At 34.9% G+C, this 25,453-nt stretch overlaps 2 protein-coding genes across 3 annotated transcripts; both read left to right on the plus strand.

Moving 5' to 3' along the window:
- Nucleotides 1-30: 30 nt before the first annotated feature.
- cebp1 (CCAAT/enhancer binding protein (C/EBP) 1) lies at nucleotides 31-5,115 on the plus strand. 2 transcript variants are annotated; one of them, XM_051097625.1, is made up of 5 exons: nucleotides 31-654; nucleotides 814-911; nucleotides 2,397-2,501; nucleotides 2,614-2,880; nucleotides 4,533-5,115. In XM_051097625.1, exons 4-5 carry the CDS (start codon nucleotides 2,614-2,616, stop codon nucleotides 4,848-4,850), a joined length of 585 nt encoding a protein of 194 aa, XP_050953582.1. In that variant the 5' UTR covers nucleotides 31-654; nucleotides 814-911; nucleotides 2,397-2,501; the 3' UTR covers nucleotides 4,851-5,115. The 2 variants fall into 2 exon arrangements, with proteins under 2 accessions (XP_050953582.1, XP_050953581.1); XM_051097624.1 differs by having other exon boundaries at nucleotides 31-911.
- Nucleotides 5,116-8,479: 3,364 nt separating this feature from the next.
- On the plus strand, nucleotides 8,480-25,316 carry slc22a17 (solute carrier family 22 member 17). Its single transcript, XM_051098714.1, is given in 11 exon segments — nucleotides 8,480-9,498; nucleotides 11,428-12,050; nucleotides 14,100-14,203; nucleotides 14,288-14,442; nucleotides 14,606-14,771; nucleotides 18,557-18,672; nucleotides 18,777-18,885; nucleotides 20,371-20,473; nucleotides 20,475-20,595; nucleotides 20,847-20,958; nucleotides 23,895-25,316. Coding segments are annotated over 10 exon segments (1,713 nt in total). The 5' UTR covers nucleotides 8,480-9,498; nucleotides 11,428-11,600; the 3' UTR covers nucleotides 24,172-25,316.
- The last annotated feature ends 137 nt before the right edge of the window (nucleotides 25,317-25,453 follow it).

Below are 25,453 nucleotides of genomic sequence, written 5' to 3' on the forward strand. Positions count from 1 at the left end.
AATTTCATTTATAAATGCTGTTAGATTGTTTTTGATTTATTTATTGCAGCTTCATTTAAAAAAAAGGAGATAAATTATAACTAATTGAATAGTGAATTGATGACTGCATTACTAAAAATGGATGCAAACAAATCTCATCTGATGTAATCATGCATAGTTGTGTTTGACATATGAAAACTGTAACAATGTATCTTACAAGGAAACATGACGTGACCTTGTTTTCGCTTTAAATGTATCCCCACATTAAGTCCTTGAATTTGATGGTACTGGGCCTGGAAGGTCCTTGAAAGGTCCTTGAATTTGAAGGAACCCTGTCTATTAAAAAGGAGATAAATTATAAATGATTAAATAGCTGATTGCTGACTTTGCATTACTAAATATATTTATATGTTTAAAATCTATATTTTAAACTATACCAGAAAGCACTTATTTTACACTTGCGCCACTGTTAAATAAAATGATTTTCTGAAGATCCAAAACAGTACATCACTTGTTCCATCAAAAATGAGATTCCCAAAGACCTCATATATATCATTCATATGAACACAGAGCTACAGGTGAGTGTCTGTTTTCATTTTGCCTTTGTTACGGTTGTTGTGTTAATATTTAAAGGTGAATTATTTTATTTTATGATAGCTGGACTTTGAAAATAAGGTAGGGAATGCTGCTCTTCATTAAACTCATTTTAGAAATGTTATGTCACTAAAACTTGTCTCACTATAAATGGCAAAAACTAACCCAGTCTATCTGAACCATTCTCTCCCCTCTATACTTTTTTTTTTTTTTTTTTTTTTTTTTGTAATTCTGTGTCAGTTTCTCAGTCCTGCTGCAGGAGGCGCCAGTGAGTCTCCTCTGATTGGCCAGTGAACCATGAGGCATTCTGGATGGGGAAACAGTGAAACATTTCCCAGGTACTGTTTTTGGTAAAATTTAGACAGACATGTAACTGTGTAATATCTTTGTGTTTATTTATTATACATGAGAATAAAGTAAGTAATAATTCGGTAACACTTTGTTACGTCTTTGTTACACATTACGTATATTTACTATGGTAAATACAATAAATTGCACATAATTACATTCAACTAACCCTAAACCAAATTCTCATCCTAACCCTAACCATAATAGAAAGTACATGTAGTTAATTAATATGACTTATTTTAAAATTTAAATAACAAGGACAGGTGAAATATAGTGTAACTAATTATTCTAATTACATATTTAAAAATGATATAATAAAAAGGGTAACCTTTTACAATTAGATGTCATTTGTTAACATTAGTTAATGTATTAACTAACATGAATGAACAATGCATTTATTACAATATTTTTAAATCTTTGTTAATGTTAGTTAATACAAATACAGTCATACATTGTTTGTTCATGTTAGTTCACAGTGCATTAACTAATGTTAACAAACACAACTTGTGATTTTTGATAGGTTAGTAAATGCTGAAATTAACATTAAGATTGTTAAATGCTGTAGAAGTTGTTCATTCTTAGTTCATGGTAACTAATATAGTTAACTGTTAACTAATGAACCTTATTGTAAAGTGATACCATAAAAAGTTGCATGATAATAGTAAAAAAAAAAAAAAAAAAAAAAAAAAAGATTAATAATTTAATAATAAGTTAGAATTTAAAAATAAAATTCCAGTAGAAAATATATTTAGCATTTATATAATAAGTTGGACGGAAATAAATATTAGAAATAAAAATAAATGTTAACTAGAAAAAAAATGTTTTTCAAAAACCTTTAAAAAAAAAATCTTTTTTTTTTTTTTTTTTTTTTAAGAATACCAAGTTTTTCACAATTCACTGTTTTTATCTCACAATTCTGATGTTTTTCCTCTGAATTGCACATTTAAATCTCATTTCTGAGTTTTAGAAAAATATATTTAACATTTATATAAGTTGGATGGAAATAAATATTAGAAATAAAATGTTAATTAGAAAAAAATGTTTTTGAAAAACCTTTTCTAGTTGTAAATATTAAATATTAGTAACTATATTTTTAAAATTATATAGTGAGTTAATAATTGTTAGAACTAAATACTGTATTAAACAAGCATTTAATGTTAATCATTTGAAATAAATCAGTATTTTAAACTGTTTAATATTAAATCACATTAATAAGTTTATTTCAACATTTCATGAATGAAAGTCATGTTTCGATATGCATGCAGGAAATGACTTGAGGCACTGAAATAATTGTAATAAACCACTTCAAGAGTTAACAGAGAAATGTTGTTTGTGGATGTAAAGATTGTAGAAAGTGCTTATAAAACAGGGGAAATGAAGAGGAAAAAAGAAGTCAATCTATGATGCAACATTAAAATAATTAGAGGGGGAAGGAGGGCTGGTTGTGACAGAGGAAATGATGGTGTCATTGACAGGCGCTGAAGTACCTGTATCATAACGGATTCTGTGGAAGAACACATCAAGATTGTGCTTGAGAAGAGAGGAGAACCTTCAGCCGCCCTGAGCCGCGTTTACAAGCCGTGAGTACAGAAACATCTCACAACTCGCAAAGCGTTCGTCACTTTGCGCATTAACGTTCTTGTAGTTGGATTATGGAGTATTTCAGCCTCAGAATTGCGTCTTTATTCACAGATGTCCATCTCCGACAGTCCTCCGTCCTCCATCTGTATGTTTGCGCTCCATCATCAGTCCTCCGGCTCTCCGGTCGGCTCCCTGAACCCCGACTCCGGCGTCATGAGCGCTCAGATGCCTCAGATGGACGCGGGTCTGTACGGACAGCCCATGGCCTTTCCCAAGATGACAGACAGCCGGAGCATGGAGCAAATGATGGGGTTCGTGCCGTATTCCTCCTGTCTGACCTCCGGCAGCAACGAACGAGCAGCGCAGCAGAATCAGCAGGTAATGCATGATGAATAAACGTGTTCAGAAGAAGTTTCTGCCATTGCGTACTTTGAATATCATGGCTCTAATGACAAACTGATTGTGATGTTCCTCATTTGTTCAAGTCACTTTGGATGATAACGTATGATAAGTTATTAAATGTAAGTGTAAAATGAAAGTCTTTGTGAAATTTAGCATTAAACAGTATACCAATTTTGTCCAAATCTCAAAAAAGCGCATAAAATGTCAAAGTAAATTTGAGTTTAGACAGACATTTATGCCTTTTGCTGTGCAATTTCTAAAAACATGTTTATTGATTGTCTGAGATTACAAGTAAAATCATGAATAAAATAATAATTTTATGGATGATAAATAGTTAATATTAGTAATTATATATTTATAATTTATATGTTTATATAATAACACTACGTTAGATCACATAAATAAATAAATGAGAATAATATGGTAAATATTTAATATTAATTTAATAGTAATTATATATTTAATGTTTGTATAACATCAAGTTAGATGACCACAATAAATAAATAAATACAGGTAAAATTAATCAGTAAACAATATAGTAAATGGTTAATTAATTATATATTTAATGTTTTTATAATAGCATTAAGTTAAATGGCCACAATAAATAAGTAAATAAATATGGCAGGTAAAATTAATTAGTAAAAAAAAATATGGTAAATATTTAATATTAGTAATTATGTATTTAATATTTGTATAATAATGTTAATTTAGATGACTGCAATAAATAAATAAATAATATAGGTAAAATTAGTAAATATAGTAAATGTCTAATTAATTATATATTTAATGTTTTTTAAAAACATTAAGTTAAATGACTATAAAAATAAATAAATAAATAAATATTGCAGGTAAATTGTTTCAGTAGATAATGTGGTAAATCTTTAATCTTACTAATTATATATTTAATGTTTTTTATAATAACATTAAGTTAGATGACCACAATAATAATTAGTATTTAAGGACATGAAGTTTTTGTTCCCCCAGTAAATTTTTTTTTTTTTTTTTTTTTTTCAGAAATATATATATTTTTTTATTTCATTTTTTGTGTGTGTTAATTTTAGTTTTTAATGTTTTAGGTTTAATGTTGTGTTTTTGAAGTGTTAACATTAGCTTCTTTTAAATTTGAGTTGTCTTTTTCTTTTGTAAAATGAAAGTATTCATGAAATTCACCCTAGTAGAGAAAATGACTCATTTTAATTTTAGTTTCAGTTTTAGTGGTTTTGTTGTTGTAGTCGTCATTATTATTATTATTATTATTATTCATTTATTCATTTAGTTAGTTATATATTTTTGTCATTATAGTTTTTATTCTATTTTATTGTAGTTACTTTCAGGTTAAACTAAACTAAAATGTGAAATGCTAACTACCTCAAATAAAATGTTAGCATTTTTTGTAATATTTTATTTAAGTTAACATTTATGTTATTTTATTTTATATTTGTTTAATTTTATTTCATGTTATTTTCTTGTTTTAGATTTTATTGAGGAGCACTAGCTGTATGGATTGTTTAATTTTTATAATGTTCCAATGTGTTACATTTCTTGAAAAATCTCTGTATGCATTGCTTTCACTCAACATATTTTTATTTTTTTCCCCTCTTTTGGTAACGCCACAAATCTTCGAGAAGGATTTTTCGCAGTTTCTTCTGCCGCCCCCGGCGTCCACCCTGCGGCCGGCGGGACAGAAGCGCGGCCTGAGCAAAGACAGCGTGGAATACCGTCTGCGCAGAGAACGCAACAACATCGCGGTGAGGAAGAGTCGCGATAAAGCCCGCCGGCGGATCCAGCTGACCCAGCAGAGGGCGCTGCAGCTCCAGGACGAGAATCACAGACTGCAGCTGCACATCCAGCGCCTGTCGCACGAGGTGGACGCGCTCAGACACTACCTGTCACAGCGCCACCTACAGACCAAAGAGCAGGACGCCGCCGGAGACGACAACTGCTGAGACTGAAGGTCCTGTTGATCGTGATCAAATCATTTTGGATTGGCTTTGTGATTTTTCATATCATTTCAGTGGATGGGGTGGGTGAATATCATTTCTTAAAGTGGGGAAAATGGGAAATAATTCACTGTGAACTAAATCACATTTGAGTCACATCTCAACTTACATGAGCATAGAAGCCTATTTTCATCTCGGAATAAAAATGGAAAAGGTAATTGCAACTATTTATCTCACAATTCTGACTTTTGTTTTCTCTGAATTGCAAATTCCAACCTCATTTCTGAGTTTAGTTCCTACAATTCGGGCTTTTATCTTAGAAGAGTAAGTTGATGTTTTACAATTCACCGCTTTTATCTCACAATTCAGATTTTTTTTTCTTCTGAATTGCAAATTTAAATCTAATTTCTGAGTTTATTTCTTGTAATTCTGACCTTTTTTTTCTCTGAATTACAAATTTAAATCTCATTTCTGAGTTTTTCTTGGAATTCTGACTTTTTTTCTTAGAATAGCAAGTTTATGTTTCACAATTCACTGCTTTTATCTCACTATTCTGATTTTTTTCCTCTGAATTGCAAATTTAAATCTGATTTCTGAGTTTATTTCTTCTAATTCTGACCTTTTTTTTCTGTAAATTGCAAAATTGAGTTTATTTCATGGTATTCTGAGTTTTTAATCTCACAATTCTGACTTTTTTCTCTGAATTACGCATTTAAATCTAATTTCTGAGTTTATGTCTTGCAATTCTGAATATTTTTTTCTCTAAATTTTAAGTTTAAATCTCACAATTCTGACTTTTTTTCTCTGAATGGCAAATTTAAATCTCATTTCTTGAGTTTATTTCTTGCGATTCTGCTTTTTTCCTCTGAATTTTAAGTTTAAATCTCATTTCTGATTTTTTTTTTTTTTTTTTTCAATTCTGACATTTTTCTTGGAGTTCTGAGTTTATATCTCACAATTCTGACTTTTTTTCTTAGAATAGCAAGTTTATGTCTCACAATTCACTGTTTTCATCTCACAATTCTGACTTTTTTCTCTGAATGGCAAATTTAAATCTCATTTCTGAGTTTATGTCTTGCAATTCTGACTTTTTTTTTCTTAGAATTCTGAGTTTATATCTCAAAATTCTGACTTTTTCTCTTTGAATAACAAGGTTATGTCTCACAGTTCACTGTTTTTATCTCACAATTCTGACTTTTTTCTCTGAATGGCAAATTTATATATAAATGTTGAGTTTGTCTTGCAACTTAAAGTTTAAATCTAATTTCTGAGTTTATTTCTTGCAATTCTGAATTTGTTTCTTGGAATTGCACATTTAAATTTCATTTCTGAGTTTTTCTTGCAATTCTGACTTTTTTCTCTGAATTGCAAATTTATATATAAATGTTGAGTTTATTTGTTGCAATTCTTAGTTTAGTTTATTACCAAATGTTTTTGATTCTATGGCAGAAGTAATGTATGACTGTTTGGAACCACATAAAACATGTAATTTGAGATGATAAATTGATGTCAGTTGTTACAGAAATGAAGAAGTCATTCAGATAAAAACACAACACATTTTTAAAGTTTTGTAGTTTGAGATTTTCTGTTTCAGTTTAAATAAACTCATAACTCAGGTTAATTTTTGAGCTTTTCAGTAATTTTTCTGTACATATTTTTTCTATATACATATACATACAGTTTATATAGACAAACCTTAATTTTGACTAAAATATTAAATTTTAAAAAATGGGGTGAAAAAAAGTCTGTATTTTTAAAAAATATAATTAATTTGCTAAAGTAAATTGTAATGAATGTTATAAAATTACAAAAACATACAAAACACATTTGAACTCGTCCCAGACATTGTCATGTGTGTTTTATATGCATTTATAATTGTACATAATTGTACACAAATTATATTTTCATAAGCAGTTTTTGTGTAATTTTGCTGCTTCAGATTTTATTTTATTTTTTTAACGAAGCCATACACCAATATATTTTAAATAAATTTGTATGTGTATAATTTTTTTTGTTTGCTTTTTTTTTTTTTTTAACCAACATAGAAAACCACTGCTAGATAAAACTGATTTGTGCAATTGAACTTTTGAACCTTTGACCCAAATTATTAGTTTCTGAAATACAGACTTTGTGAAAACTAGTCTCGAATAATAACTAGCCCTTATATGGTTTCAAAACTAAAATACAGTGTGATTTTTCCCAGTAAACATGCTTCAGAATCTGAATGAATGACCTTATCCATTCTTTAAATCACACTAAATCAAGCAACTTTGCTGATGCACCTGCACTAAAATGGTTCAAGTGATCATTCTTTGAGTTAATTCAGATGATCTGCATTGATTGTGAATTGCACAACACAATAGCAGAGTGTCATCTTTCCTCCCTTCAAACGGACACGATGACACGCGCGTTTGACTGGAAGAGCTCAGGCCGAGGGGCAGCGGGACGGGTGAGATTTCAACACCATGTGGGACACGCAGGGGCGCTCGGGTCTTCCTGTGGCTTCCACTGCAGGCAGAGGACACACTGATAGCGCGCGGGAAGTGGATGAAGCCGCATGGCTTTATCTCGCCTGCTGGTTTGGCACCGAGTTGTCTAGTTAGGGCTTCACGTACCAGCAGATGACTGCGGCTGATAACGCTGAACCTGCGTTACACGTCCACTAGAGCAAACACTGACACTCATTAATTCACACAACTGTTGATGTTTGTGTGTTGTAACTGGATTCAGTATGGCGGTGGGGCAATCTGCGGTCCCAGACCTGAAATCTGGCCACAGGGTTAGGAAAGAGCGTGTTTCAACCGAGGCTCGGTTACTCAACACAGCGCAAGAGAACAGGCAGAGATCCAAACTCACAACACCTGATCGCCATAAACCGTAATCGTATGTAATATTTTAGATCAAAATATAACATTTCATAAAATTACAAATATTAATATTTCATTGTAGGCCTAAAGTTTTGTTTTAAATTAATGTACAACTTTTAATAAAGTAAAATACAATAGAATATACAACACATTCTGTACATGTGCAAAAAACTTAATTGCATGCCTGTTTATTTTAAATTACTACATAAGATACAAAAAATAATATAATATATAACAAATGTAATACACAGTGCCAGAATTCAATATAATTGCATATCATATAATATTATATGTAATTGTAATTATAAATAAATGTTTTTTTAATTAATATAAAATTTCTTTTAATATAATATAATGTGTTAAAATTATAGAATACTTGAAATTCAACTGAATTTCCAAATTCAATAGTTGCAAAGTTTAGCTTTACAAAATAATAGTGACATCAGATGATAGTACCATGGTACTTCATAGAATAGCATGGTACTATCATCTTGCATGCAAAAAACAAATAAATAAAAATTAATATTTAATTGTAGGCTTAGTTTTTAGTTCATTTTTATACATGGGGACATTCAAGACACAGCTGCAAAAGTTACACTTACAAAATATAATAGCATCAGATAGTACCGTGATATTTCACAGAATAGCATGGAATTACCATGATGCATGTGTAAAAACATGGTGTGACATGCTATAATAAATATAAAAGTTTTTAACAGCATTTTGCATTTCTCATAAAAAAAATTTAAAAAAGTAGTAACGCATTCCTTTGTGTCAAGTATTTTAATTGTATGTATGCATAAATTTCCCAGGTGACCTATTATGATTCAAAATATGGAGCATGCATCCAGAACACATTGTGTGAGATACTGTTTCCCACAGTGCAAGTCTCTGACTTGACCTTACATTGTGATGAACCTATTTTACACAAAACTGGATTTATTCAGGAGTATTGCACACTTCACTTTTTTGACAAACATTGTAGGTCATCCTTGCATTTCATCATGCATACTGACATTCACATACTATGCAGATTTCAAACTTTATACTTTATTGCTGTAATCCTGGACTGTTTTTTTTTTTTTTTTAATGGTAAGCATTATTTATTGTATAATGCATAGTATGTAGTACACTAGCATTCCTATGCAATGGTTTAAACCATCCATGCATACAGAAAATGTACATACTGTGCATATTTTATACTTCATATTTCACATACTGGCTTTTTTTTTTTTAAATAGTATGTATACTGCATAGAATACGCTGCATTATAACGTTTAAAACGTTTATAACGTTTACTTTGTAACGTTTTAAACCATGTGATAAATGGCGCCCTCGTGTGGCTGTATGGTTGTACTGCAGCTGCGTCTTTGTTCAGAGTTTCCGATGCTGTCCGAATGTTCCCGACGGTTTCCGACACTCGCCGCCAGTCGTGCCAGTTTTTCCGCCCTGTCCGCGTCTCGGAGCCGGGGATCTGCTTCCGTCCATGGCCGTCATCTTTGAAGCAGCGGCATCGAGGCTTTATTTACCATCCTTGAAGGCGTTTGTTTGGTGTCACTCGCGGCGAATCAAAGGCGTCAGATCGGCCGGAGTGAAGCGGCGAGCTTTTGTTTCTGCGGAGAGACGCTTACTGCGCTGGACTGAACGGGCCGGACGAGTCCAGAACGCATCAGAACCACATCAGACCAGACCGAGCCATCATCATCTCCATCATCATCATCAGTGTGGATGTGCTGGAGTTCAGCTGATGTGATCAGCGGCTCATCTGGAAACAGCAGCAGAAGCAGGTGAGGATTCAGCAGGTTTTAGAAACTAAGTCATTTTTAATATCGGACATTAATGATGTGCAGAAGCTCCGCTTATTTACATGGTCATAATCGTGTTTTATTATTATATTCTTGGTTTCTTTAATGCAGCTCTATAATTCCACTTACATAACACTCACATTCCTCCAGTTCTTCCATTCTGTTCATTCCTTCATTTCACTCCTCCTTTCTACTCTTTCATCTTTTTTCCCCCCCACTTTCATCTTTGTTCTTTAATTTCGCTCTTTCATGAGATACTTTCATCTGTTCGGTCTTTCATTTCATTCTTTCATGTGGAGGTGTAAGCCGAAGCTGAAATCAAATCTCTCTGTGTTTCTCTCTCTTTCGTAATATTTGTTGTTCTATACTGTATAGCCATCATATCTATCAAACGTTATATATATATAATACATATTTATCTATGGTTCTATCACATTATATATACCTATCCATATCTTTTTCTATCTGTCTATCAATCTGTCTATCATTTTATATACACCCATCTCTATCTGTTGTTCTGTCGTTTTATCTATTATACTGTTCTATCATAATATATCCCTATCTATCGTTCTATCTATCATTCTATATACCTATCAGTATCTATCTACCTATCGTTCTTTCATTCTAACATTATATATCCTTATCTATCTATCTGTCATTATATATACCTATACATATCTACCTATCGTTCTATCGTTCAAACATCCTTATCTATCGTTCTGTCGTTATAGCATTATCTATCTATCTATATATCTATCTATCTTGTTCTATCTGTCATTATATATACCTATTAATGTCTATCTACCTATCATTTTAACATTATATATCCTTATCTATCGTTCCATCGTTCTAGCATTATATATCCCTATCTATCTGTCTATCGTTTTATCATTCTGTCGTTATATATGCCTATATATGTCAATCTACCCATCTTTCTTATATTATATATCCTTATCTAGCTATCTAGCTATCTATCTATCTGTCGTTTCATCATTCTAGCATTATATCTGTCTATCTATTGTTCTATCATTCTATCTATCTGTCATTATATATATATATATATATATATACCTATCAATGTCTGTCTACCCATCGTTATATTATTCTAACATCATATATCCTTATCTATCATTCCATTGTTCTAGCATTATATATCTCTATCTATCTATCTATCTATCTATCTATCTGATGTTATATATACCTATCAATATCTATCATCTATCTATATCTATCTAACGTTATCTATCCATCTATCTGATGTTATATATACCTATTAATGTCTATCTGCCTATCGTTCTAATATTATATATACTATCTATCTATCTATCTATCTATCTATCTATCTATCTATCTATCTATCTATCTATCTATCTATCGTTCCATCGTTCTAGCATTATATCTATCTATTGTTCTATCATTCTATCTATCTGTCATTATATATATATATACCTATCAGTGTCTATCTACCCATCGTTATATTATTCTAACATTATATATCCTTATCTATCGTTCCATTTTTCTAGCATTATATATCTCTATCTATCTATCTATCTATCTGATGTTATATATACCTATCAATATCTATCATCTATCTATATCTATCTAACATTATCTATCCATCTATCTGATGTTATATATACCTATTGATGTCTATCTACCTATCGTTCTAATATTATATATACTTATTTGTCTATCTATCTGTCTATCTATCTATCTTTCTATCTATCATTCCATCGTTCCATTGTTCTAGCATTATATCTATCCATCTATCTATTGTTATATATCTATCTGATGTTATATATACCTATCAATATCTATCTATCTATCTATCTATCTAACTATCTTTCTGATGTTATACATAGACCTATCAATATCTATCTATCTGATTTCCTGTACTGTTGTCTTTTGCAGGTAATTTCTGCTCGTCTGTCTCAGGGTGAGCAGAGGAAGAGAGAGAGGGAGAGACACAGACAGTCGTCTATCTTTCTCTCTCTCTCTCTTTCTCCCTCTTCACCTGCGGCCGCATCAGCAGCGTCTCAGTAAGGCTCTGCTCTGCTTTCTCTGGCGCAGCTTCTGTCCAAACAATGACGTCACCCCCATCGCCACTGGCCTCCCCGTCCCCGTGCCCACCTCCCCCTCCCTCTCTCCCATCCTCCCCCACGCCCTCCTCTCCCGCCCCGTCCTCGCTCCCCCTGCCGCCCGCTCTGCCGCCCACCGGAGAGGTCATGATTCTGGCTCTGGGCCGTAAGAAGCAGCGGCTCCTCATCGCTCTCTCCATTCTGCCCAGCCTCTTCCTGGCGTTCCTGCTGTCCTCTGACCCGCTCCTGACCCTGGACTTACCCTTCCACTGTCATCTCCCGGGACCCTCGCCCACTCCTCAGGTGGCCAACGCCTCCTTGAGAGCGGAGAAAGGAGACCAAGAGCTGCCCCAGTGCAAGCAGTACATCAACGGCACGTCGTCGGGTGTGAAGGACTGTGACGCGGGATACGACTACAACGTCACCGAAGGGCTGGCCAATAATATCGTCAGAGAGGTGGGGCGACACATTTGAACGAATGAGTTTATTAATACATCCAGAATATTTTCCAGATATTTTTGAAGTTTAAATACTTTCTGCTACCATTTTAATGTTCAGACTGAAGATATTTAGCAGAATGTTCACGCTGTACTTGTATGTTGAGTGTGAGTTTGTGCTAATGAGGTTTTAGTCTGACTGACAGAATGTCTTGTTGCTTATCATGGGTAGTCAATCTCAGATTTGCTTGAAATAGATTTATTGTTTGTTATATGTTCATCTGAGCGTGACGCGTGTCAGCGTGTCTCTTCATGTCTGTCAAGCTCTGTGACTTCTGCACTCATCAGATTCCTCTCTGTGACGCTTTTTAACTAATGTGTTCGTAATTAAAGTTTTAGTGAATGAAAGTTAGTTCACACTTTCATTTGTTCATGCTGTTAGTGTGGGCTGACGTTCTCCACCCTGAAGACTAGTCGTGTGTACAGTAGAACTGGTTTGGTCACATTTCAGCTGACTAACTCTTTTGTGTGTACCATGTGCTTCTGTCATTATTTTGCAACTGTTTGGTCACATGACATCTGACTCATTCATGTGTAATTTTAAAATGCATGTGATATTAGTGTTATTTGTACATTTGTGAAAATCTACTATTTGTGACCCAGACCACAAAACCAGTCATAAGGGTCAATTTTTTGAAACTGAGATTTATACATTATTTGAAAGCTGAATAAATAAACTTTCCACTGATGTATGGATTTGTTAGAATAGGACAATATTTGGCCGAGATACAACTATTAGAACATCTGGAATCTGAGGGTGCAAAACAGTCTTAATATTGAGAAAATCGCCTTTAATGTTGTCCAAATTAAGTTCTTTTATTTTGATATATGTATGGTAGGATATTTACGAAATATCTTCATGGAGCATGATCTTTACTTAATATCCTGATGATTTTTGGCATAAAAGAAATATCAATAATTTTGACCCATACAATGTATTATTGGCTATTGCTACAAATATACCTGTGCAACATTGTTTTCATTTATTTATTTATTTATTTATTTATGTATTTTTATTTCAGATAGCTAACAAGGCAACATTTCTGTTTTTCTATTTAAGTTTTTTTATCTAATATTTAATTTTATTTTAAAAATATTTCAGTACTACAGTTACTAAAATAATTTCCGTTTTTCTATATAGCTTTAATTTATATTTTAGTTTCAGATTTAGTACTTAAGTACTTGAATGATTTCATTTAGTTGCTTAATGTTTTTAATCCAATATTAATATTTAATTTTATTTAAATGCATTTTTATAATGTAAAGTGATTTGTTTATTTTATTTATTTATTTTTTAATATTAATATTAAATAGTTATTATTATAAAATGGCATAGTTCCGATTCTTGATTCTGATTGGTTGAGCCGCGTTCGAGGCTGTTGCAAATTACTCTACAAACATACACCTTTGTTTACGTTTGTGTGTTGCTCGGCAACCACTTTGTTTCTGAGGAGCTACATTGTTTTGGTGGAAGAATAATGTTTTTAGTACTGTTACATTTTATTTGCTGTTTTATTTTGTGAAACCTTTTTACATATATGAAATAACCGTTTTCTAAAAGCAATAACCCCCAAGAAGCCATGGTTTACAGTGAATTTATAACAGCTTCGCGTTACGCCTAACAACGCCCCTTAGCTGTTATAAATTCACTGTAAACCACAGCTTCTTGAGGGTTATTGCTTTATTTTATTTCAGTTTTATTCAATATGATACTTCAAATTAAACTAATTTAGTTTTTGTTTTTTTTTTCTAGTTTTTGTTTAAGATTAATAACAATTTGTAATAGTTTTAGTTCACTCACTGTTCACAAATGTTCAGAATGACCAAACATGAAGTGAAACTGAAGCTTGTTTGCGTTTGCTGCTTTAGCATGGAAGAAAGAAGAAACTCATGCTTCTTTAAAATTCACAGTGTTCTTTCTTAAGAACAGGAAGTCTTTTTAAAATGGCTAATTGTGTTTGCCTGCTGTCTTCCTGTCTGTTCTGTCCTGACTTCCTGTTGTACCCAGTGGGATCTAGTATGTTCGCGGTACTGGCTGGTTCCAGTAGAGGAGGTGTGCTTCATTCTGGGGACGCTGACGGGCTGTCTGGGTTTGGGCTACATGGCTGACCGGTGAGAAACCGTCCATTCGTCTTTTTTTAGTTTTTATTTATTTCCATCATTTCAGAGTTTATCGAGCTGTCTGGTGTGTTTCAGGCTGGGCAGGCACAAGTCTCTGATGGTCTCTCTGATGTTGGCGGTGGTGTTCGGAGTTCTGGTGTGTGTCTCGCCCTCACCGCCCGTCTTCATCACCATGCGCTTCTGTCTGGCCGCGGCGAGCGCCGGCGTCTACCTCACGCTGTACGTCACACGTAAGTCAAACACCACACAGATAAACATCAGCACAGAGTGATGATGTTATGGTCTCAGTGTTTTCGCCTTGTTTACAGTAGAAACATTCTTAAACCAAGACGTCTTCAGATGTCTTCTGACTCCATTCGCAGACATTTTTCATTCACGTTTCTCGTTTGGTAGGTCTGGAACTGTGTGACCCGTCCCTGCGGCTGCTGGCGACGATGATGTCCGGTCTGACCGTGTTTGCGGGCGAGCTCCTGCTCCTGGCCGTGGCCCTCGGCTGTGGCTCCTGGAGGGGCCTGTTAGGAACCGGAGCTGCTCCTCTGTCCTTGTTCCTGTGCTACGGGTTAGTCCATGAAAATCATGTGGTTTTTGGTTTGTATACTTGATGTGTCACTATTAAAGGTGCACTGGTTAGAACGTTTGAGGGAGATAGTTAAGTCTGCTTTGCATTGACTTGGAAATGAACCCATGACCTTGCCGCTGCAAACATCATGCTCAACTATTTGAGCTCCAGGAATTCACAAGACAATATTCAGAGCATCACAGCAATTCATTTCTATGGCCTCAAACACACTCTCTCTCAGCGATCCTTAACGAGTGTCCTAATATTGGTAAATGTTTCCAAGGTCAAAAAACATTGTAATTTTCCCAGAATATACATTTACACACACTCATTTATAAAATGATTTCAAAACAGTTTGTTCAAACCAGCTTTGAGCGTAGTGTCTGTAAACCCCTTCCTTCCATAAGCCTGCTCTGTTCTGATTGGTCAGCTGGCCAAGCCTGTTGTGATTGGCACAGAGAGGAGTACTCGAGCAAGTCTGCGGTTGTTTTAGCCCCTGTTTAGCCCCTCATATGTGAATTTACCAGGGGAACCTTGACAAAAAGTGTGTATTTTACACGCCAGCACGTGACTTTTAATGGGGGAACCCCTCGAAACGCAACTGGTGTTGTTGTGAAAATCTGGCAACCCTGATGCACCTGTACATGAAACAATAATATAGTGCTTCAATCCATTCAACACAGTTTGTAAAGCAAAATATGTCTAAGTTACATTCTTTATTATTAAACGAAGTAATTAAAACAACGTCAGTCTATATAAATCAACACATTTTTAGGAAATAGTGGGTTCACAGCAAATTAATAGAACTATTTCAGTAAGACAGTAATATCGTGATCATTTGTCAAAGATTTCAAAACGATTAATTCGAACCAGCTTTGGGCATAATGTCTGTAAACCCCTTTCTTCCATAAGCCTACTGTGTTCTGATTGGTCAGCTGGCCTAGCCTGTTGTGATTGGCACAGAGAGGAGTACATCTGTGTTGCCAAGTCCGCGGTTGTTTTTGATGTCTGCGGGTTGAAGCGACCCTAATAATAATATTTAGCCCCTTGAATGCGAATTTACCAGGGGACCCCTGACAAAAAGTGTGTATTTTACACTCCGGAATGCGATTTTTTTTAACGGTTGATCCCCTCAAAACGCGACTTGCAATTGGCTGGGTTTTGTTTTGAAAACCTGGCAACCCTGATGCACCTTTACATAAAACAATAATAAAGTGCTCCAGTCTGTTCTTAAAATAATGACATAAAAACATTTTATGCAAGCAAATCTTGCCCACAAGCTAAAGTTAATGGTGGATATTTTGGCCGAGTGCTAACGTAAATAACTATGTTATTTACAGTACATCTGTGTTGCCAAGTCTGCGGTTGTTTTTTAAAGTGACCCCAATGACATCATATTTAGCCCCTGGAATGCAAATTTACCAGGAGAACCCTGACAAAAAGCATGTATTTTACACTGTGGAATGCCATTTTTAATGGGGGCCCCAACACGATTGTTTTTTTTTTTTTGTGAAAAACTGGCAACGCTGATGCTTAAAGAGCATTGTAATTTTTTTGAGAATATACATTTACACAGTAATTTGTAAAGTGATTTCGAAACAGTTTGAACCAGCTTTGAGCGTAATGTCTGTAAACCCTCTCTTCCATAAGCCTACTCTGTTCTGATTGGTCAGCTGGCCAAGCCTGTTGTGATTGGCACAGAGAGGAGTACATCTGTGTTGCCAAGTCCGCGGTTGTTTTTGATGTCCGCGGGTTAAAGCGACCCCAGTGACATCATGTTTAGTCCCTGGAATGCAAACTTACCAGGGGAACCCTGGCAAAAAGTGTGTATTTTACACCCTGAAGTGCAATTGGGCTTTTGAGTACCAACTGGGTGGGTTTTGTTGTGAAAACCTGGCAACCCTGATGCACCTGTACATAAAACAATAATATAGTGCTCCAGTCCGTTCATAAAATAATGACATAAAAACATTTTATGCAAGCAAATCATGCCCATAAGCTAAAGTGTACTTGCTAAGCTGTAAACACAAAACAAAACAATGATGGATATGTTAGCCGAGCGCTAACGTGACTAACTGATGAAACAACACAGTTAAGACATTAATATTGTGATCATTTGTCAAAGATTTCGAAACGGTTCGTTCGAACCAGCTTTGAGCATAATGTCTGTAAGCTCTGCTCTGACTGGTCAGCTGGCCAAGCCTGTTGTGATTGGCACAGAGCAAGTTAGCGAGTGCTACCATCTGTGTTGCCAAGTATGCGGATGTTTTTGTTGCCTGCGGGTTGAAGCAACCCAAATAACATCATATTTAGCCCCAGAATGCAAATTTACCAAGGGAACCCTGACAAAAAGTGTGTATTTTACACCTCGAAATGTGAGTGGGATAGTTTTGTGGGGTTTTTTTGTGAAAACCTGGCAACCCTGATGCACCTGTACATAAAACAATAATAAAGTGCTCCAATCCGTTCTTAAAATAAAAACATAAAAACATTTTAACACTTATGTAAGCGAATCATGCCCACAAGCTAAAGTTTACCAGCTAAACTATAAAAACAAAACAAAACAATAATGGTGGACACGTTAGCTGAGTGCTAACGTGACTAACTGATGAAACAACAGAGTTTGTAAACCAAAATATGTCTAAGCCTACTCTGCTCTGACTTGTCAGCTGGTCAAGCCTGTTTTGATTGATGCAGAAAGGAGTGCTCAAACAAGTTAGCGAGGGCTACCATCTGTGTTGCCAAGTCTGCGGTTGTTTTTGATGTCTGCGGGTTGAAGCGACCCCAATAACGTCATATTTAGGCCCTGGAATGCAAATTTACCAGGGGAACCCTGACAAAAAGTGTTTGTTTTACACGTGGGAACACGATTTTTAATGGTTGACCCCCCTAGCCTAGTGGCTAGTTCTGAGTAGCAATTAAGTGGGTTTTTTGCGAAAACCTGGCAACCCTGATGCACCTTTACATAAAACAATAATATAGTGCTCCAATCCATTCTTAAAATAATGACATAATAACATTTTGTGTAACACTTATGCAAGCAAATCATACCTACAGCTAAAGTTTAGCTGCTAAACCGTAAACACAAAACAAAACAATGATGGCGGATAATGGTTTGTAAACCAAAATATGTCTAAGTTACATTCTTTTTTTATTAAACAAAGTATTTAGAACAACGACAGTCTACATTAATCAGCAATGAAAACAAAACAAACTTATCTTTATAATGCACTTTTTTGAATAACAACTTTGCAAACTGTTTACTTTGAAGGATAGCTATGTTACAAACACATATGACCTGCTCTTTAATGTTAATGTTGATGCCTGAAACCAGTTCTATGAGCTGCTTTGTGAAAAACACACATGCAGGTGATTCATTTGATCCATAACATAAACAGAGTTTCGTGCAGGTCAGGCCGCCAGCGCTGTGGATAGTATTTCTTCCCTTATTAAACTGGCTGAGCATCAACAGTGTAGCATCTGGGAGCCGGAAGCTTCTCAACACTTCATCAGCCTAAATGCAAAGCGACTGCTCCTTTGGCATCATTCAGAAATATTGATCTGAAATTCCCAGTGAAGCTTCAGAGCTTCGAGTGCAGCCAGCGCGCATTAGCGCTTGTTAGTAAAGATGAATCACCTTGGTTTCTATGACTACCAGACCGTCCCGCCAGTGCCGCATTGTCGCTTCTCCCAGTTGTGCTGTTTGTTGAGCAGATCATCCTATTAATGCATGAAGCTGCACTTCTAGCTGCCATTTAAAGAGACGTTTGTTTGTCTGTCTTCAGGATCCCGGGAGTGTTTCCCGAATCGCCACGCTGGCTTCTTCTCTCCGAGAGGACGGGGGACATGAATTCCTTCACTGAGCGGAGCGAGAGGCAGAGAGATGACGACAGCTTCACGGGTCGGTTTAAAAATATCTCAGTCAGGAAAATGTTTCCACATTCAAACGCAGTTTCTGCTGTACGTTTTCGGAAGGAACAAACTGTGCATTGTTGTCTGATGCAGAGTTGGACACAGATTCGTCCTCGTCTCCTGGACGTCCTCGTCTGTCCTTCCCGGAGCTGCTGCATAGCAGAAACATCTGGAAAAACCTGTGTGTGCTGGGATTCACTTCGTAAGTGATTCCTGCTAATAAGCTTTTTGCCTTATGTGCTGAAGTGCTCAAATTTCAGTCAGACAACTCTTGCAAGAAAACACATAAAAATAATCAGAATTAAAGTTTATTTCTTTTTTATTTATTTTCCCCTTTATTTTAATTATATATTCATATATATATATATATATATATATATATATATATATGTATATGTGTAAAATAAAGAGAAAAATAAATAAAATAAAGATATGTATAAAATAAATATAAATATATATAAATATAATGTATATAGCTTCTATATAAATATATATATATATATATATATATATATATACACTTCAGCTTCTAAAGTTTGGGGTCAGTTTTATTTTTATTGTTTTTTTTTTTTTTTTAAGAAATTAATACTTTTATTCACCAAGGATGTATTAAGTTAATAATTAAAAGTTTATTAAAAGTTAATAATAAATAATTTACATTGTTATAAAATATTTGTGTTTTGAATAAACACTGTATTTTTTAAACTTGTTATTCATGAAAGAATCCTGAAAAAAAAAATCACAGGTTCCAAAAAATATTTGGCAGCACAACTGTTGATATTATCCAACATTGATCATTCTAATAATAAATCCGCATATTAGAATGATTTCTGAAGGATCATGTGACACTTAAGACTGGAGTAACAGCTGATAAAAATTCAGCTTTTCATCACAGGAATAAATTCTATTTTAAAGTATGTTAAAATAAAAAACATTATTTTATATTGTAAAAACATTTAGCAATATTACTGTTTTTTTTCTATATTTTTAATCAAATAAATGCAGCCTTGATGAGCATAAGAGACTTCTTTAATGTTTAATGTTGATTGATTTTTAATGTTTTTTTTTTAAATATAGATATAAAATTTAGAAATATTTTTACTATTTAAAATAACCATTTTCTAGGTGAATATCTGTTAAAATGTAATTTATTTCTGTGATCAAAGCTGAATTTTCAGCATCATTACTCTAGTCTTCAGTGTCACATGATCCTTCAGAAATCATTTTGTTTGTTTTAAACATAAAAATAAATGGTGTTTTTTCATATTAGAATGATTTCTGAAGGATCATGTGACACTGAAGACGGGAGTAACGATGCTGAAAATTCAGCTTTGAAATCACAAGAATAAATTACAATTTAAAATATATTCAAATAGAAAACAGTTATTTTAAATAGTAAAAATATTTCAAAATTTTAGTGTTTTTGCTGTACTTTAGATTAAATTAATACAGGCTTGGTGAGCAGAAGAGACTTTTTTAAAAATCATTAAAAAAAATCTTACTGTTCAAAAACCTTTGACTGGTAGTGTATATATTTATAGTTTTTTTTTTTAAATATTGCATCATTTATTTCATTTAACTTTTAAATTTATTTTTGCATTTACTCTTACATTTATGTGTCTTGTATGATTATTAGGTGAACTTGTATCCTGAAGTGTCTTTTCGATTACTTTTGACTTGTGTTCAGGTTCATCTCTCACGGCATCAGTCACTGCTACAGCTCCTTCAGAGGCGACGTCAGAGGATTCACCCCCAGTTTCTATTGGACGTACCTGCTGTCTGTGTGTGCAGGGGGGCGGGGCCTGGCTGTTGCTCTGGGCAACAGTGGACAGGTTTGGTCGTCGTGGAATTCTACTTCTCGCCATGACCTTGACCGGATTGGCCTCCCTAATTCTGCTCGGATTAATGGACTGTAAGTGTTTTTTCGCTCAGTATTTCTGGGCGATATTTCAGCCTAAAATCTAAAAATAGTCTTTCTTTTATGCGTCTTGACACATTCCTGTGAAATGTCTCGCTTTTATCCAATGCAACTTTAAAACGAGGAGCACAATAGCATAGAACGCAAAAAGTGCAAGCCATACAAAGTTTCAAACACTGTCCAATTAATTCTTCAAGGTATTTTGCTTTACAGTGTGTAACGTTGAGCTGAATGTGTCCCTGCAGATCTGAGTGAGTCAGCCATGACTGTGTTCTCCATAATGGGCCTGTTCTCGTCCCAAGCGGCCGCCTCCCTCTCTATTCTTTTCACCGCTGAAGTCATGCCCACCATCATCAGGTAAACACACACACTCCCGCGGGGCTGGTTACTAGCACACCCTCATAACCTCATGGTTATTTTAGCTCCTGAAGCAGCAGAATGCAGGTAATGTATGGGCATCGAAACAGTCAAGAAAACAGCATAATCCCTATTGGACTCCAGAGAGCCGGTTCGGGATGTAATTTATGCTTGTCTTCTGTGTTGTTCTGGATTCCCGCCAAGAGTGTTTCTCCTGGGACGTAACGGAGGGAAGAGTTTGCACCAGTTGTTCTTGTTGTTCACTTATTAAGAGTTTTCACATACTAGAGCTGGTAGAGCATGACGCCAGCAGACCGCAAGGTCATGGCATGAAGTAATGAAACGCACTGGATAAATGCATTTGCCAAATACCTTTGTTGTCAACGTTATTATATTTAATTATAATGCTTAATTGTAATATTTGGAGACGCCACTCGTCAAGCCTTCACATGCTATTGGAAATTTCCTACTTCTGAAGTTGCAATTATGAGTTTGTCACGTTTAAGTGCTTCTTTGGTGGGAAGAAACAGAAATCATGCAGGAAACCTGGTCCATACTTGTCTGTTTCTTGGGGAAATCTTAGTAAAGACAAAACGTGCTGAAGATGTTTAGCTGAATATCCAACAGATGAATAAAATGTAGTGTCACATTTGTTGACAAGCATAAAAACACTGGAATTTAAGTCAGATAAATTTTCACAGTGTAAAATAAATACATGTTTTCTAAACATAAATATACAATAAGGGCAAAAGAAAGCAATGTAGATGTGGTAATAGAACTTAAAAGATTAGTTCACTTCCAGAATAAAAATTTCCTGATAATTTACTTATCCCCATGTCATCCAAGATGTTCATGTCTTTCGTCAGTCGAAAAGGAATGAAGGTTTTTGAGTAAAACATTCCAGGATTTTTCTCCATATAGCGGACTTCAATGGTGGCCAATGGGGTTGAAGGTCCAAACTGCAGATTCAGTGTAGCTTCAAAGAGCTCTACATGATCCCAGCCGAAGAATAAGAGTCTTATCTAGCAAAACCATCAGTAATTTTCTCAAAAAAAACCCCACAAATGCTCATCTTGCACTAGTTCTGCAATGCGCATCTGCAACGTCAAGCATTCAGTTTGGTTCACAAAGATAAGGTAAAGCAAAATATTACATCTCATTTTCTCCAAAATGTCCAACATCGTTGTTTTACCTACTTTTGTAAAGGGCGTTCTACTTTCTTTGCACATTCGCTTTGTACACACGACACGCCTATGTCGTGTGACCTTTCTAACGTGACTACGTAATGCGTGAAGTCAAGCTAGTGCAAGACAAGCATTTGTTTTCCTCAAAAACCTTGATGAGTGTCTTGGATGACATGGGGGTGAGTAAATTATCAGTCAGTACAGCAATAGTTCTTTTCGCTGCCAAATTTATGGCTCACCCAACTCTGAAACTCAGGTGCAGTTGAGGTCAAAAGTTTACATCCCCCTTTCAGAATCTACAAAACGTTAAATTGTTTCACCAAAATAAGAGGGATCATACACAATGCATGTTATTTTTTATTTAGAACTGACCTGAATAAGATATTTTACAAAAAAAATATGTTTACATATAGTCCACAAGAGAAAATAATAGTTGAATTTATAAAAATGAGCGTTTAAACATTTACATAAGCTTGATTCTTAATACTATGTTGTTATTTGAATGATCCACAGCTGGGTTTTTTTGTTTAGTGATAGTTGTTCATCAGTCCCTTGTCTGCTGCTGTTCTATAGAAAAATCCTTTAGATTCCACAGATTCTTTGGTTTTCATCATTTTTGTGTATTTGAATCCTTTCCAACAATTACTGTATGATTTTGAGGGGGGTGAAAACTTTTTGAATTTCAAGATCAGGGTAAATTTAACTTATTTTGTCTTCTGGGAAAAATGTAACTATCTTCTGTAGCCTTGAAGGGCAGTACCAAATGGGAAAAAAATATGAAATGTAGGCAAAAAAAAAAAAAGTACACATCTCCATTATGTTCAAAAGTTTTCACGCCCCAGCTATTAATGCATAGTTTTTCCTTCTGGAGCATCAGTGAGTGTTTGAACCTTCTGTAATAGTTGTATATGAGTCCCTCAGTTGTCAGTTGTGTGAAAAGATAGATTTCAAAATCATAACCAACCAAAATCATTGTTGGTAAGGGTTCAAATACACAAAACATGCTGGAAAGCCAAAGAATTTGTGGGAACTTAAGTATTTTTCTGAAGAACAGCAGGAGTTTAACTGTTTAGGACAAACAAGGGACTCATGAACAACTATCACTAAACAAAAAACACTGCTGTGGATCATTCAGGTAACAACACAGTATTAAAAATCAAGCATATGGAAACTTTTGAACGGGGTCATTTTTATAAATTCAACTATTATTTTCTTTTGTGGACTATATGTAAACATCTTTTTTGTAAAATATCTTATTCAGGTCAGTTCTAAATAAAAAAATAACATGCATTGTGTATGATCCCGCTTATTTTGGTAAAATAATTTAACATTTTGTAGATTCTGAAAGGGGGTGTAAACTTTTGAACAGGATAATTTTTATAAATTCAAGTATTATTTTCTTTTGTGGACTGTTTATAAATGTTTTATGTGAAATATCTTATTCAGATCAGTACTAATTAAACAATAACATGCATTTTGTATGATCCCTTTTATTTTGGTCAATAATTAACATTTAGCATATTCTGCAAGGAGGATGTAAACTTTTGACCTCGACTGTATCAGGATAATCTCCAATTTCCAACTACAGAAATTGTACTTGATAACTCCAATATCATGTGAAGGCAACTTAAAAAGTTCCATCATGCTTCTACTTTTCTTCAACCAATAGTTGGGAAATATTTCCATTCAGACAGTAGATTTCATAGAAGCACATTATTGTGTGGTTTTAACATCCCATTGTTGTGTTCACAGAGGAAGTGGGGTGGGAGCGGTCATGGCGCTGGGATGTGTGGGCCGCCTCAGTTCTCCTCTAATGGATCTGCGTAATCACTACGGCTATTTTCTCCACCACGTGGTCTACTCGTCTCTAGCCCTGCTGGCGGTTCTCTCCATCCTGCTTCTCCCAGAAAGCAAACGCAAACCCCTTCCACAGACGCTGGCGGATGGAGAACAGTACCGGCGTCCTCCACTGGTCCGAAGACGTAGGGATAACGTTCCTCTTCTGGCTACGCCCAACCCGGAGACCTAGGCCTTCGTTCTTCAACCGCAAATATTAAGGGACTGACCTCGGAGTCCCGTCCTAATAATCCTGTATTTGTAGTCATTCCTAACACGTGCCGGTGGAGTCGTCGCACATGGACTCCATCATGAAGTGTGAGGGGTGAAGGATACCGAAATGCGTCCACAGAGTATGCCAAACACTCGTCAACGCACAGTGGCGTAATTAAACACTGAAGTCTGACCCATGTAGCATTTGGTGACTTATTAGTAAAATATTAGACCAATATGAGACAAGGGCTCAAAATGACATAATATATTTATCCTTTTGAAAACAGGCTTAAGTTCTCACTCCAGAAAGTGGATGGAATTGGTTCTCTTAGTTCTCATTGCTGCTAAGAATGGCACGCCCAGACGTTCGCTGAAAGACTGATCGACACGTTGGGCGAAAAACGCTGAGGATTGTTTATGTGCACTCCAAATGCACTGAGGCATGATACAAGAAACACTTATTATTGTATGTTACATGTCACTCTTTGTTAAAGGAATATTATAGGAATGCAACTTGAGTTGTATGTGCAGCTGGGATGTGTTGACAGTTACTCCAGATTTTATTTTGACACGTCTCTATTGCACAGAACCGATCAAAAATATATATCCTTAATATTTCTGCTTCATCCTGTTTTAAATAAAATCAATTTTGTCAATTTGACAGCTTAAGTTGCAGTAAACCTCTAATATTCCTTTAATAAGGCTGATTGAAATGGCACTGCTCATAGCGTCCCTTATTTCTGTTACTTACCTTGAAGATCAAGGCTAAGGAGTACGACAGCAGGGAAAAGGAACGCACAGGTTCATTTAAATGTTGACACTGTTGGGATTTATTTGTGTCTGATGTCTTTCTCTCTGTCTTTGCCTATTGCATTTTCAGTCTGATTCTGAAATAATGAACATTGGAAACATGTAGCTTTCACTTGTAAACGCCTCTTTGTGTTAGATTCTTTAAAATGCACTTAATAGTTCTGAATTGTTAGTAATAATTTTAAATATTATTATTACTACTACTTGAATAATAACGGATAATAGTAATAAGTCTGATGATTGCGCAACACTTACTAAACAATGCTGTAATTATCTTTAACCAAGTCTAATTATAAATAAAATCTGGTAAAATCACATGTTTGTCATGAATGTATGTTCTTTGAAAGTCTGCATTCAGACTCTAGTGTTGTTGAATGTTCTGCTGTTCCTCTGGTCCTTCAGTATTTTGCTGGTTTGCGTATTTTAGTAGGTTGAGCTTATTTCAGGCAAGG

Source organism: Labeo rohita, chromosome 24 (assembly GCF_022985175.1).
Source record: "Labeo rohita strain BAU-BD-2019 chromosome 24, IGBB_LRoh.1.0, whole genome shotgun sequence".
Classification (NCBI taxonomy): Eukaryota; Metazoa; Chordata; class Actinopteri; order Cypriniformes; family Cyprinidae; genus Labeo; species Labeo rohita.

What these genes read in the sequence shown, in the direction of transcription:
- cebp1 (XM_051097624.1), top strand. Translation starts at nt 2,614, where the DNA reads ATGTCCATCTCCGACAGTCCTCCGTCCTCCATCTGTATGTTTGCGCTC. An exon ending in CAGCGCAGCAGAATCAGCAG is followed by an intron (nt 2,881 to 4,532) that starts GTAATGCATGAT and finishes ATCTTCGAGAAG; the next exon opens with GATTTTTCGCAGTTTCTTCT.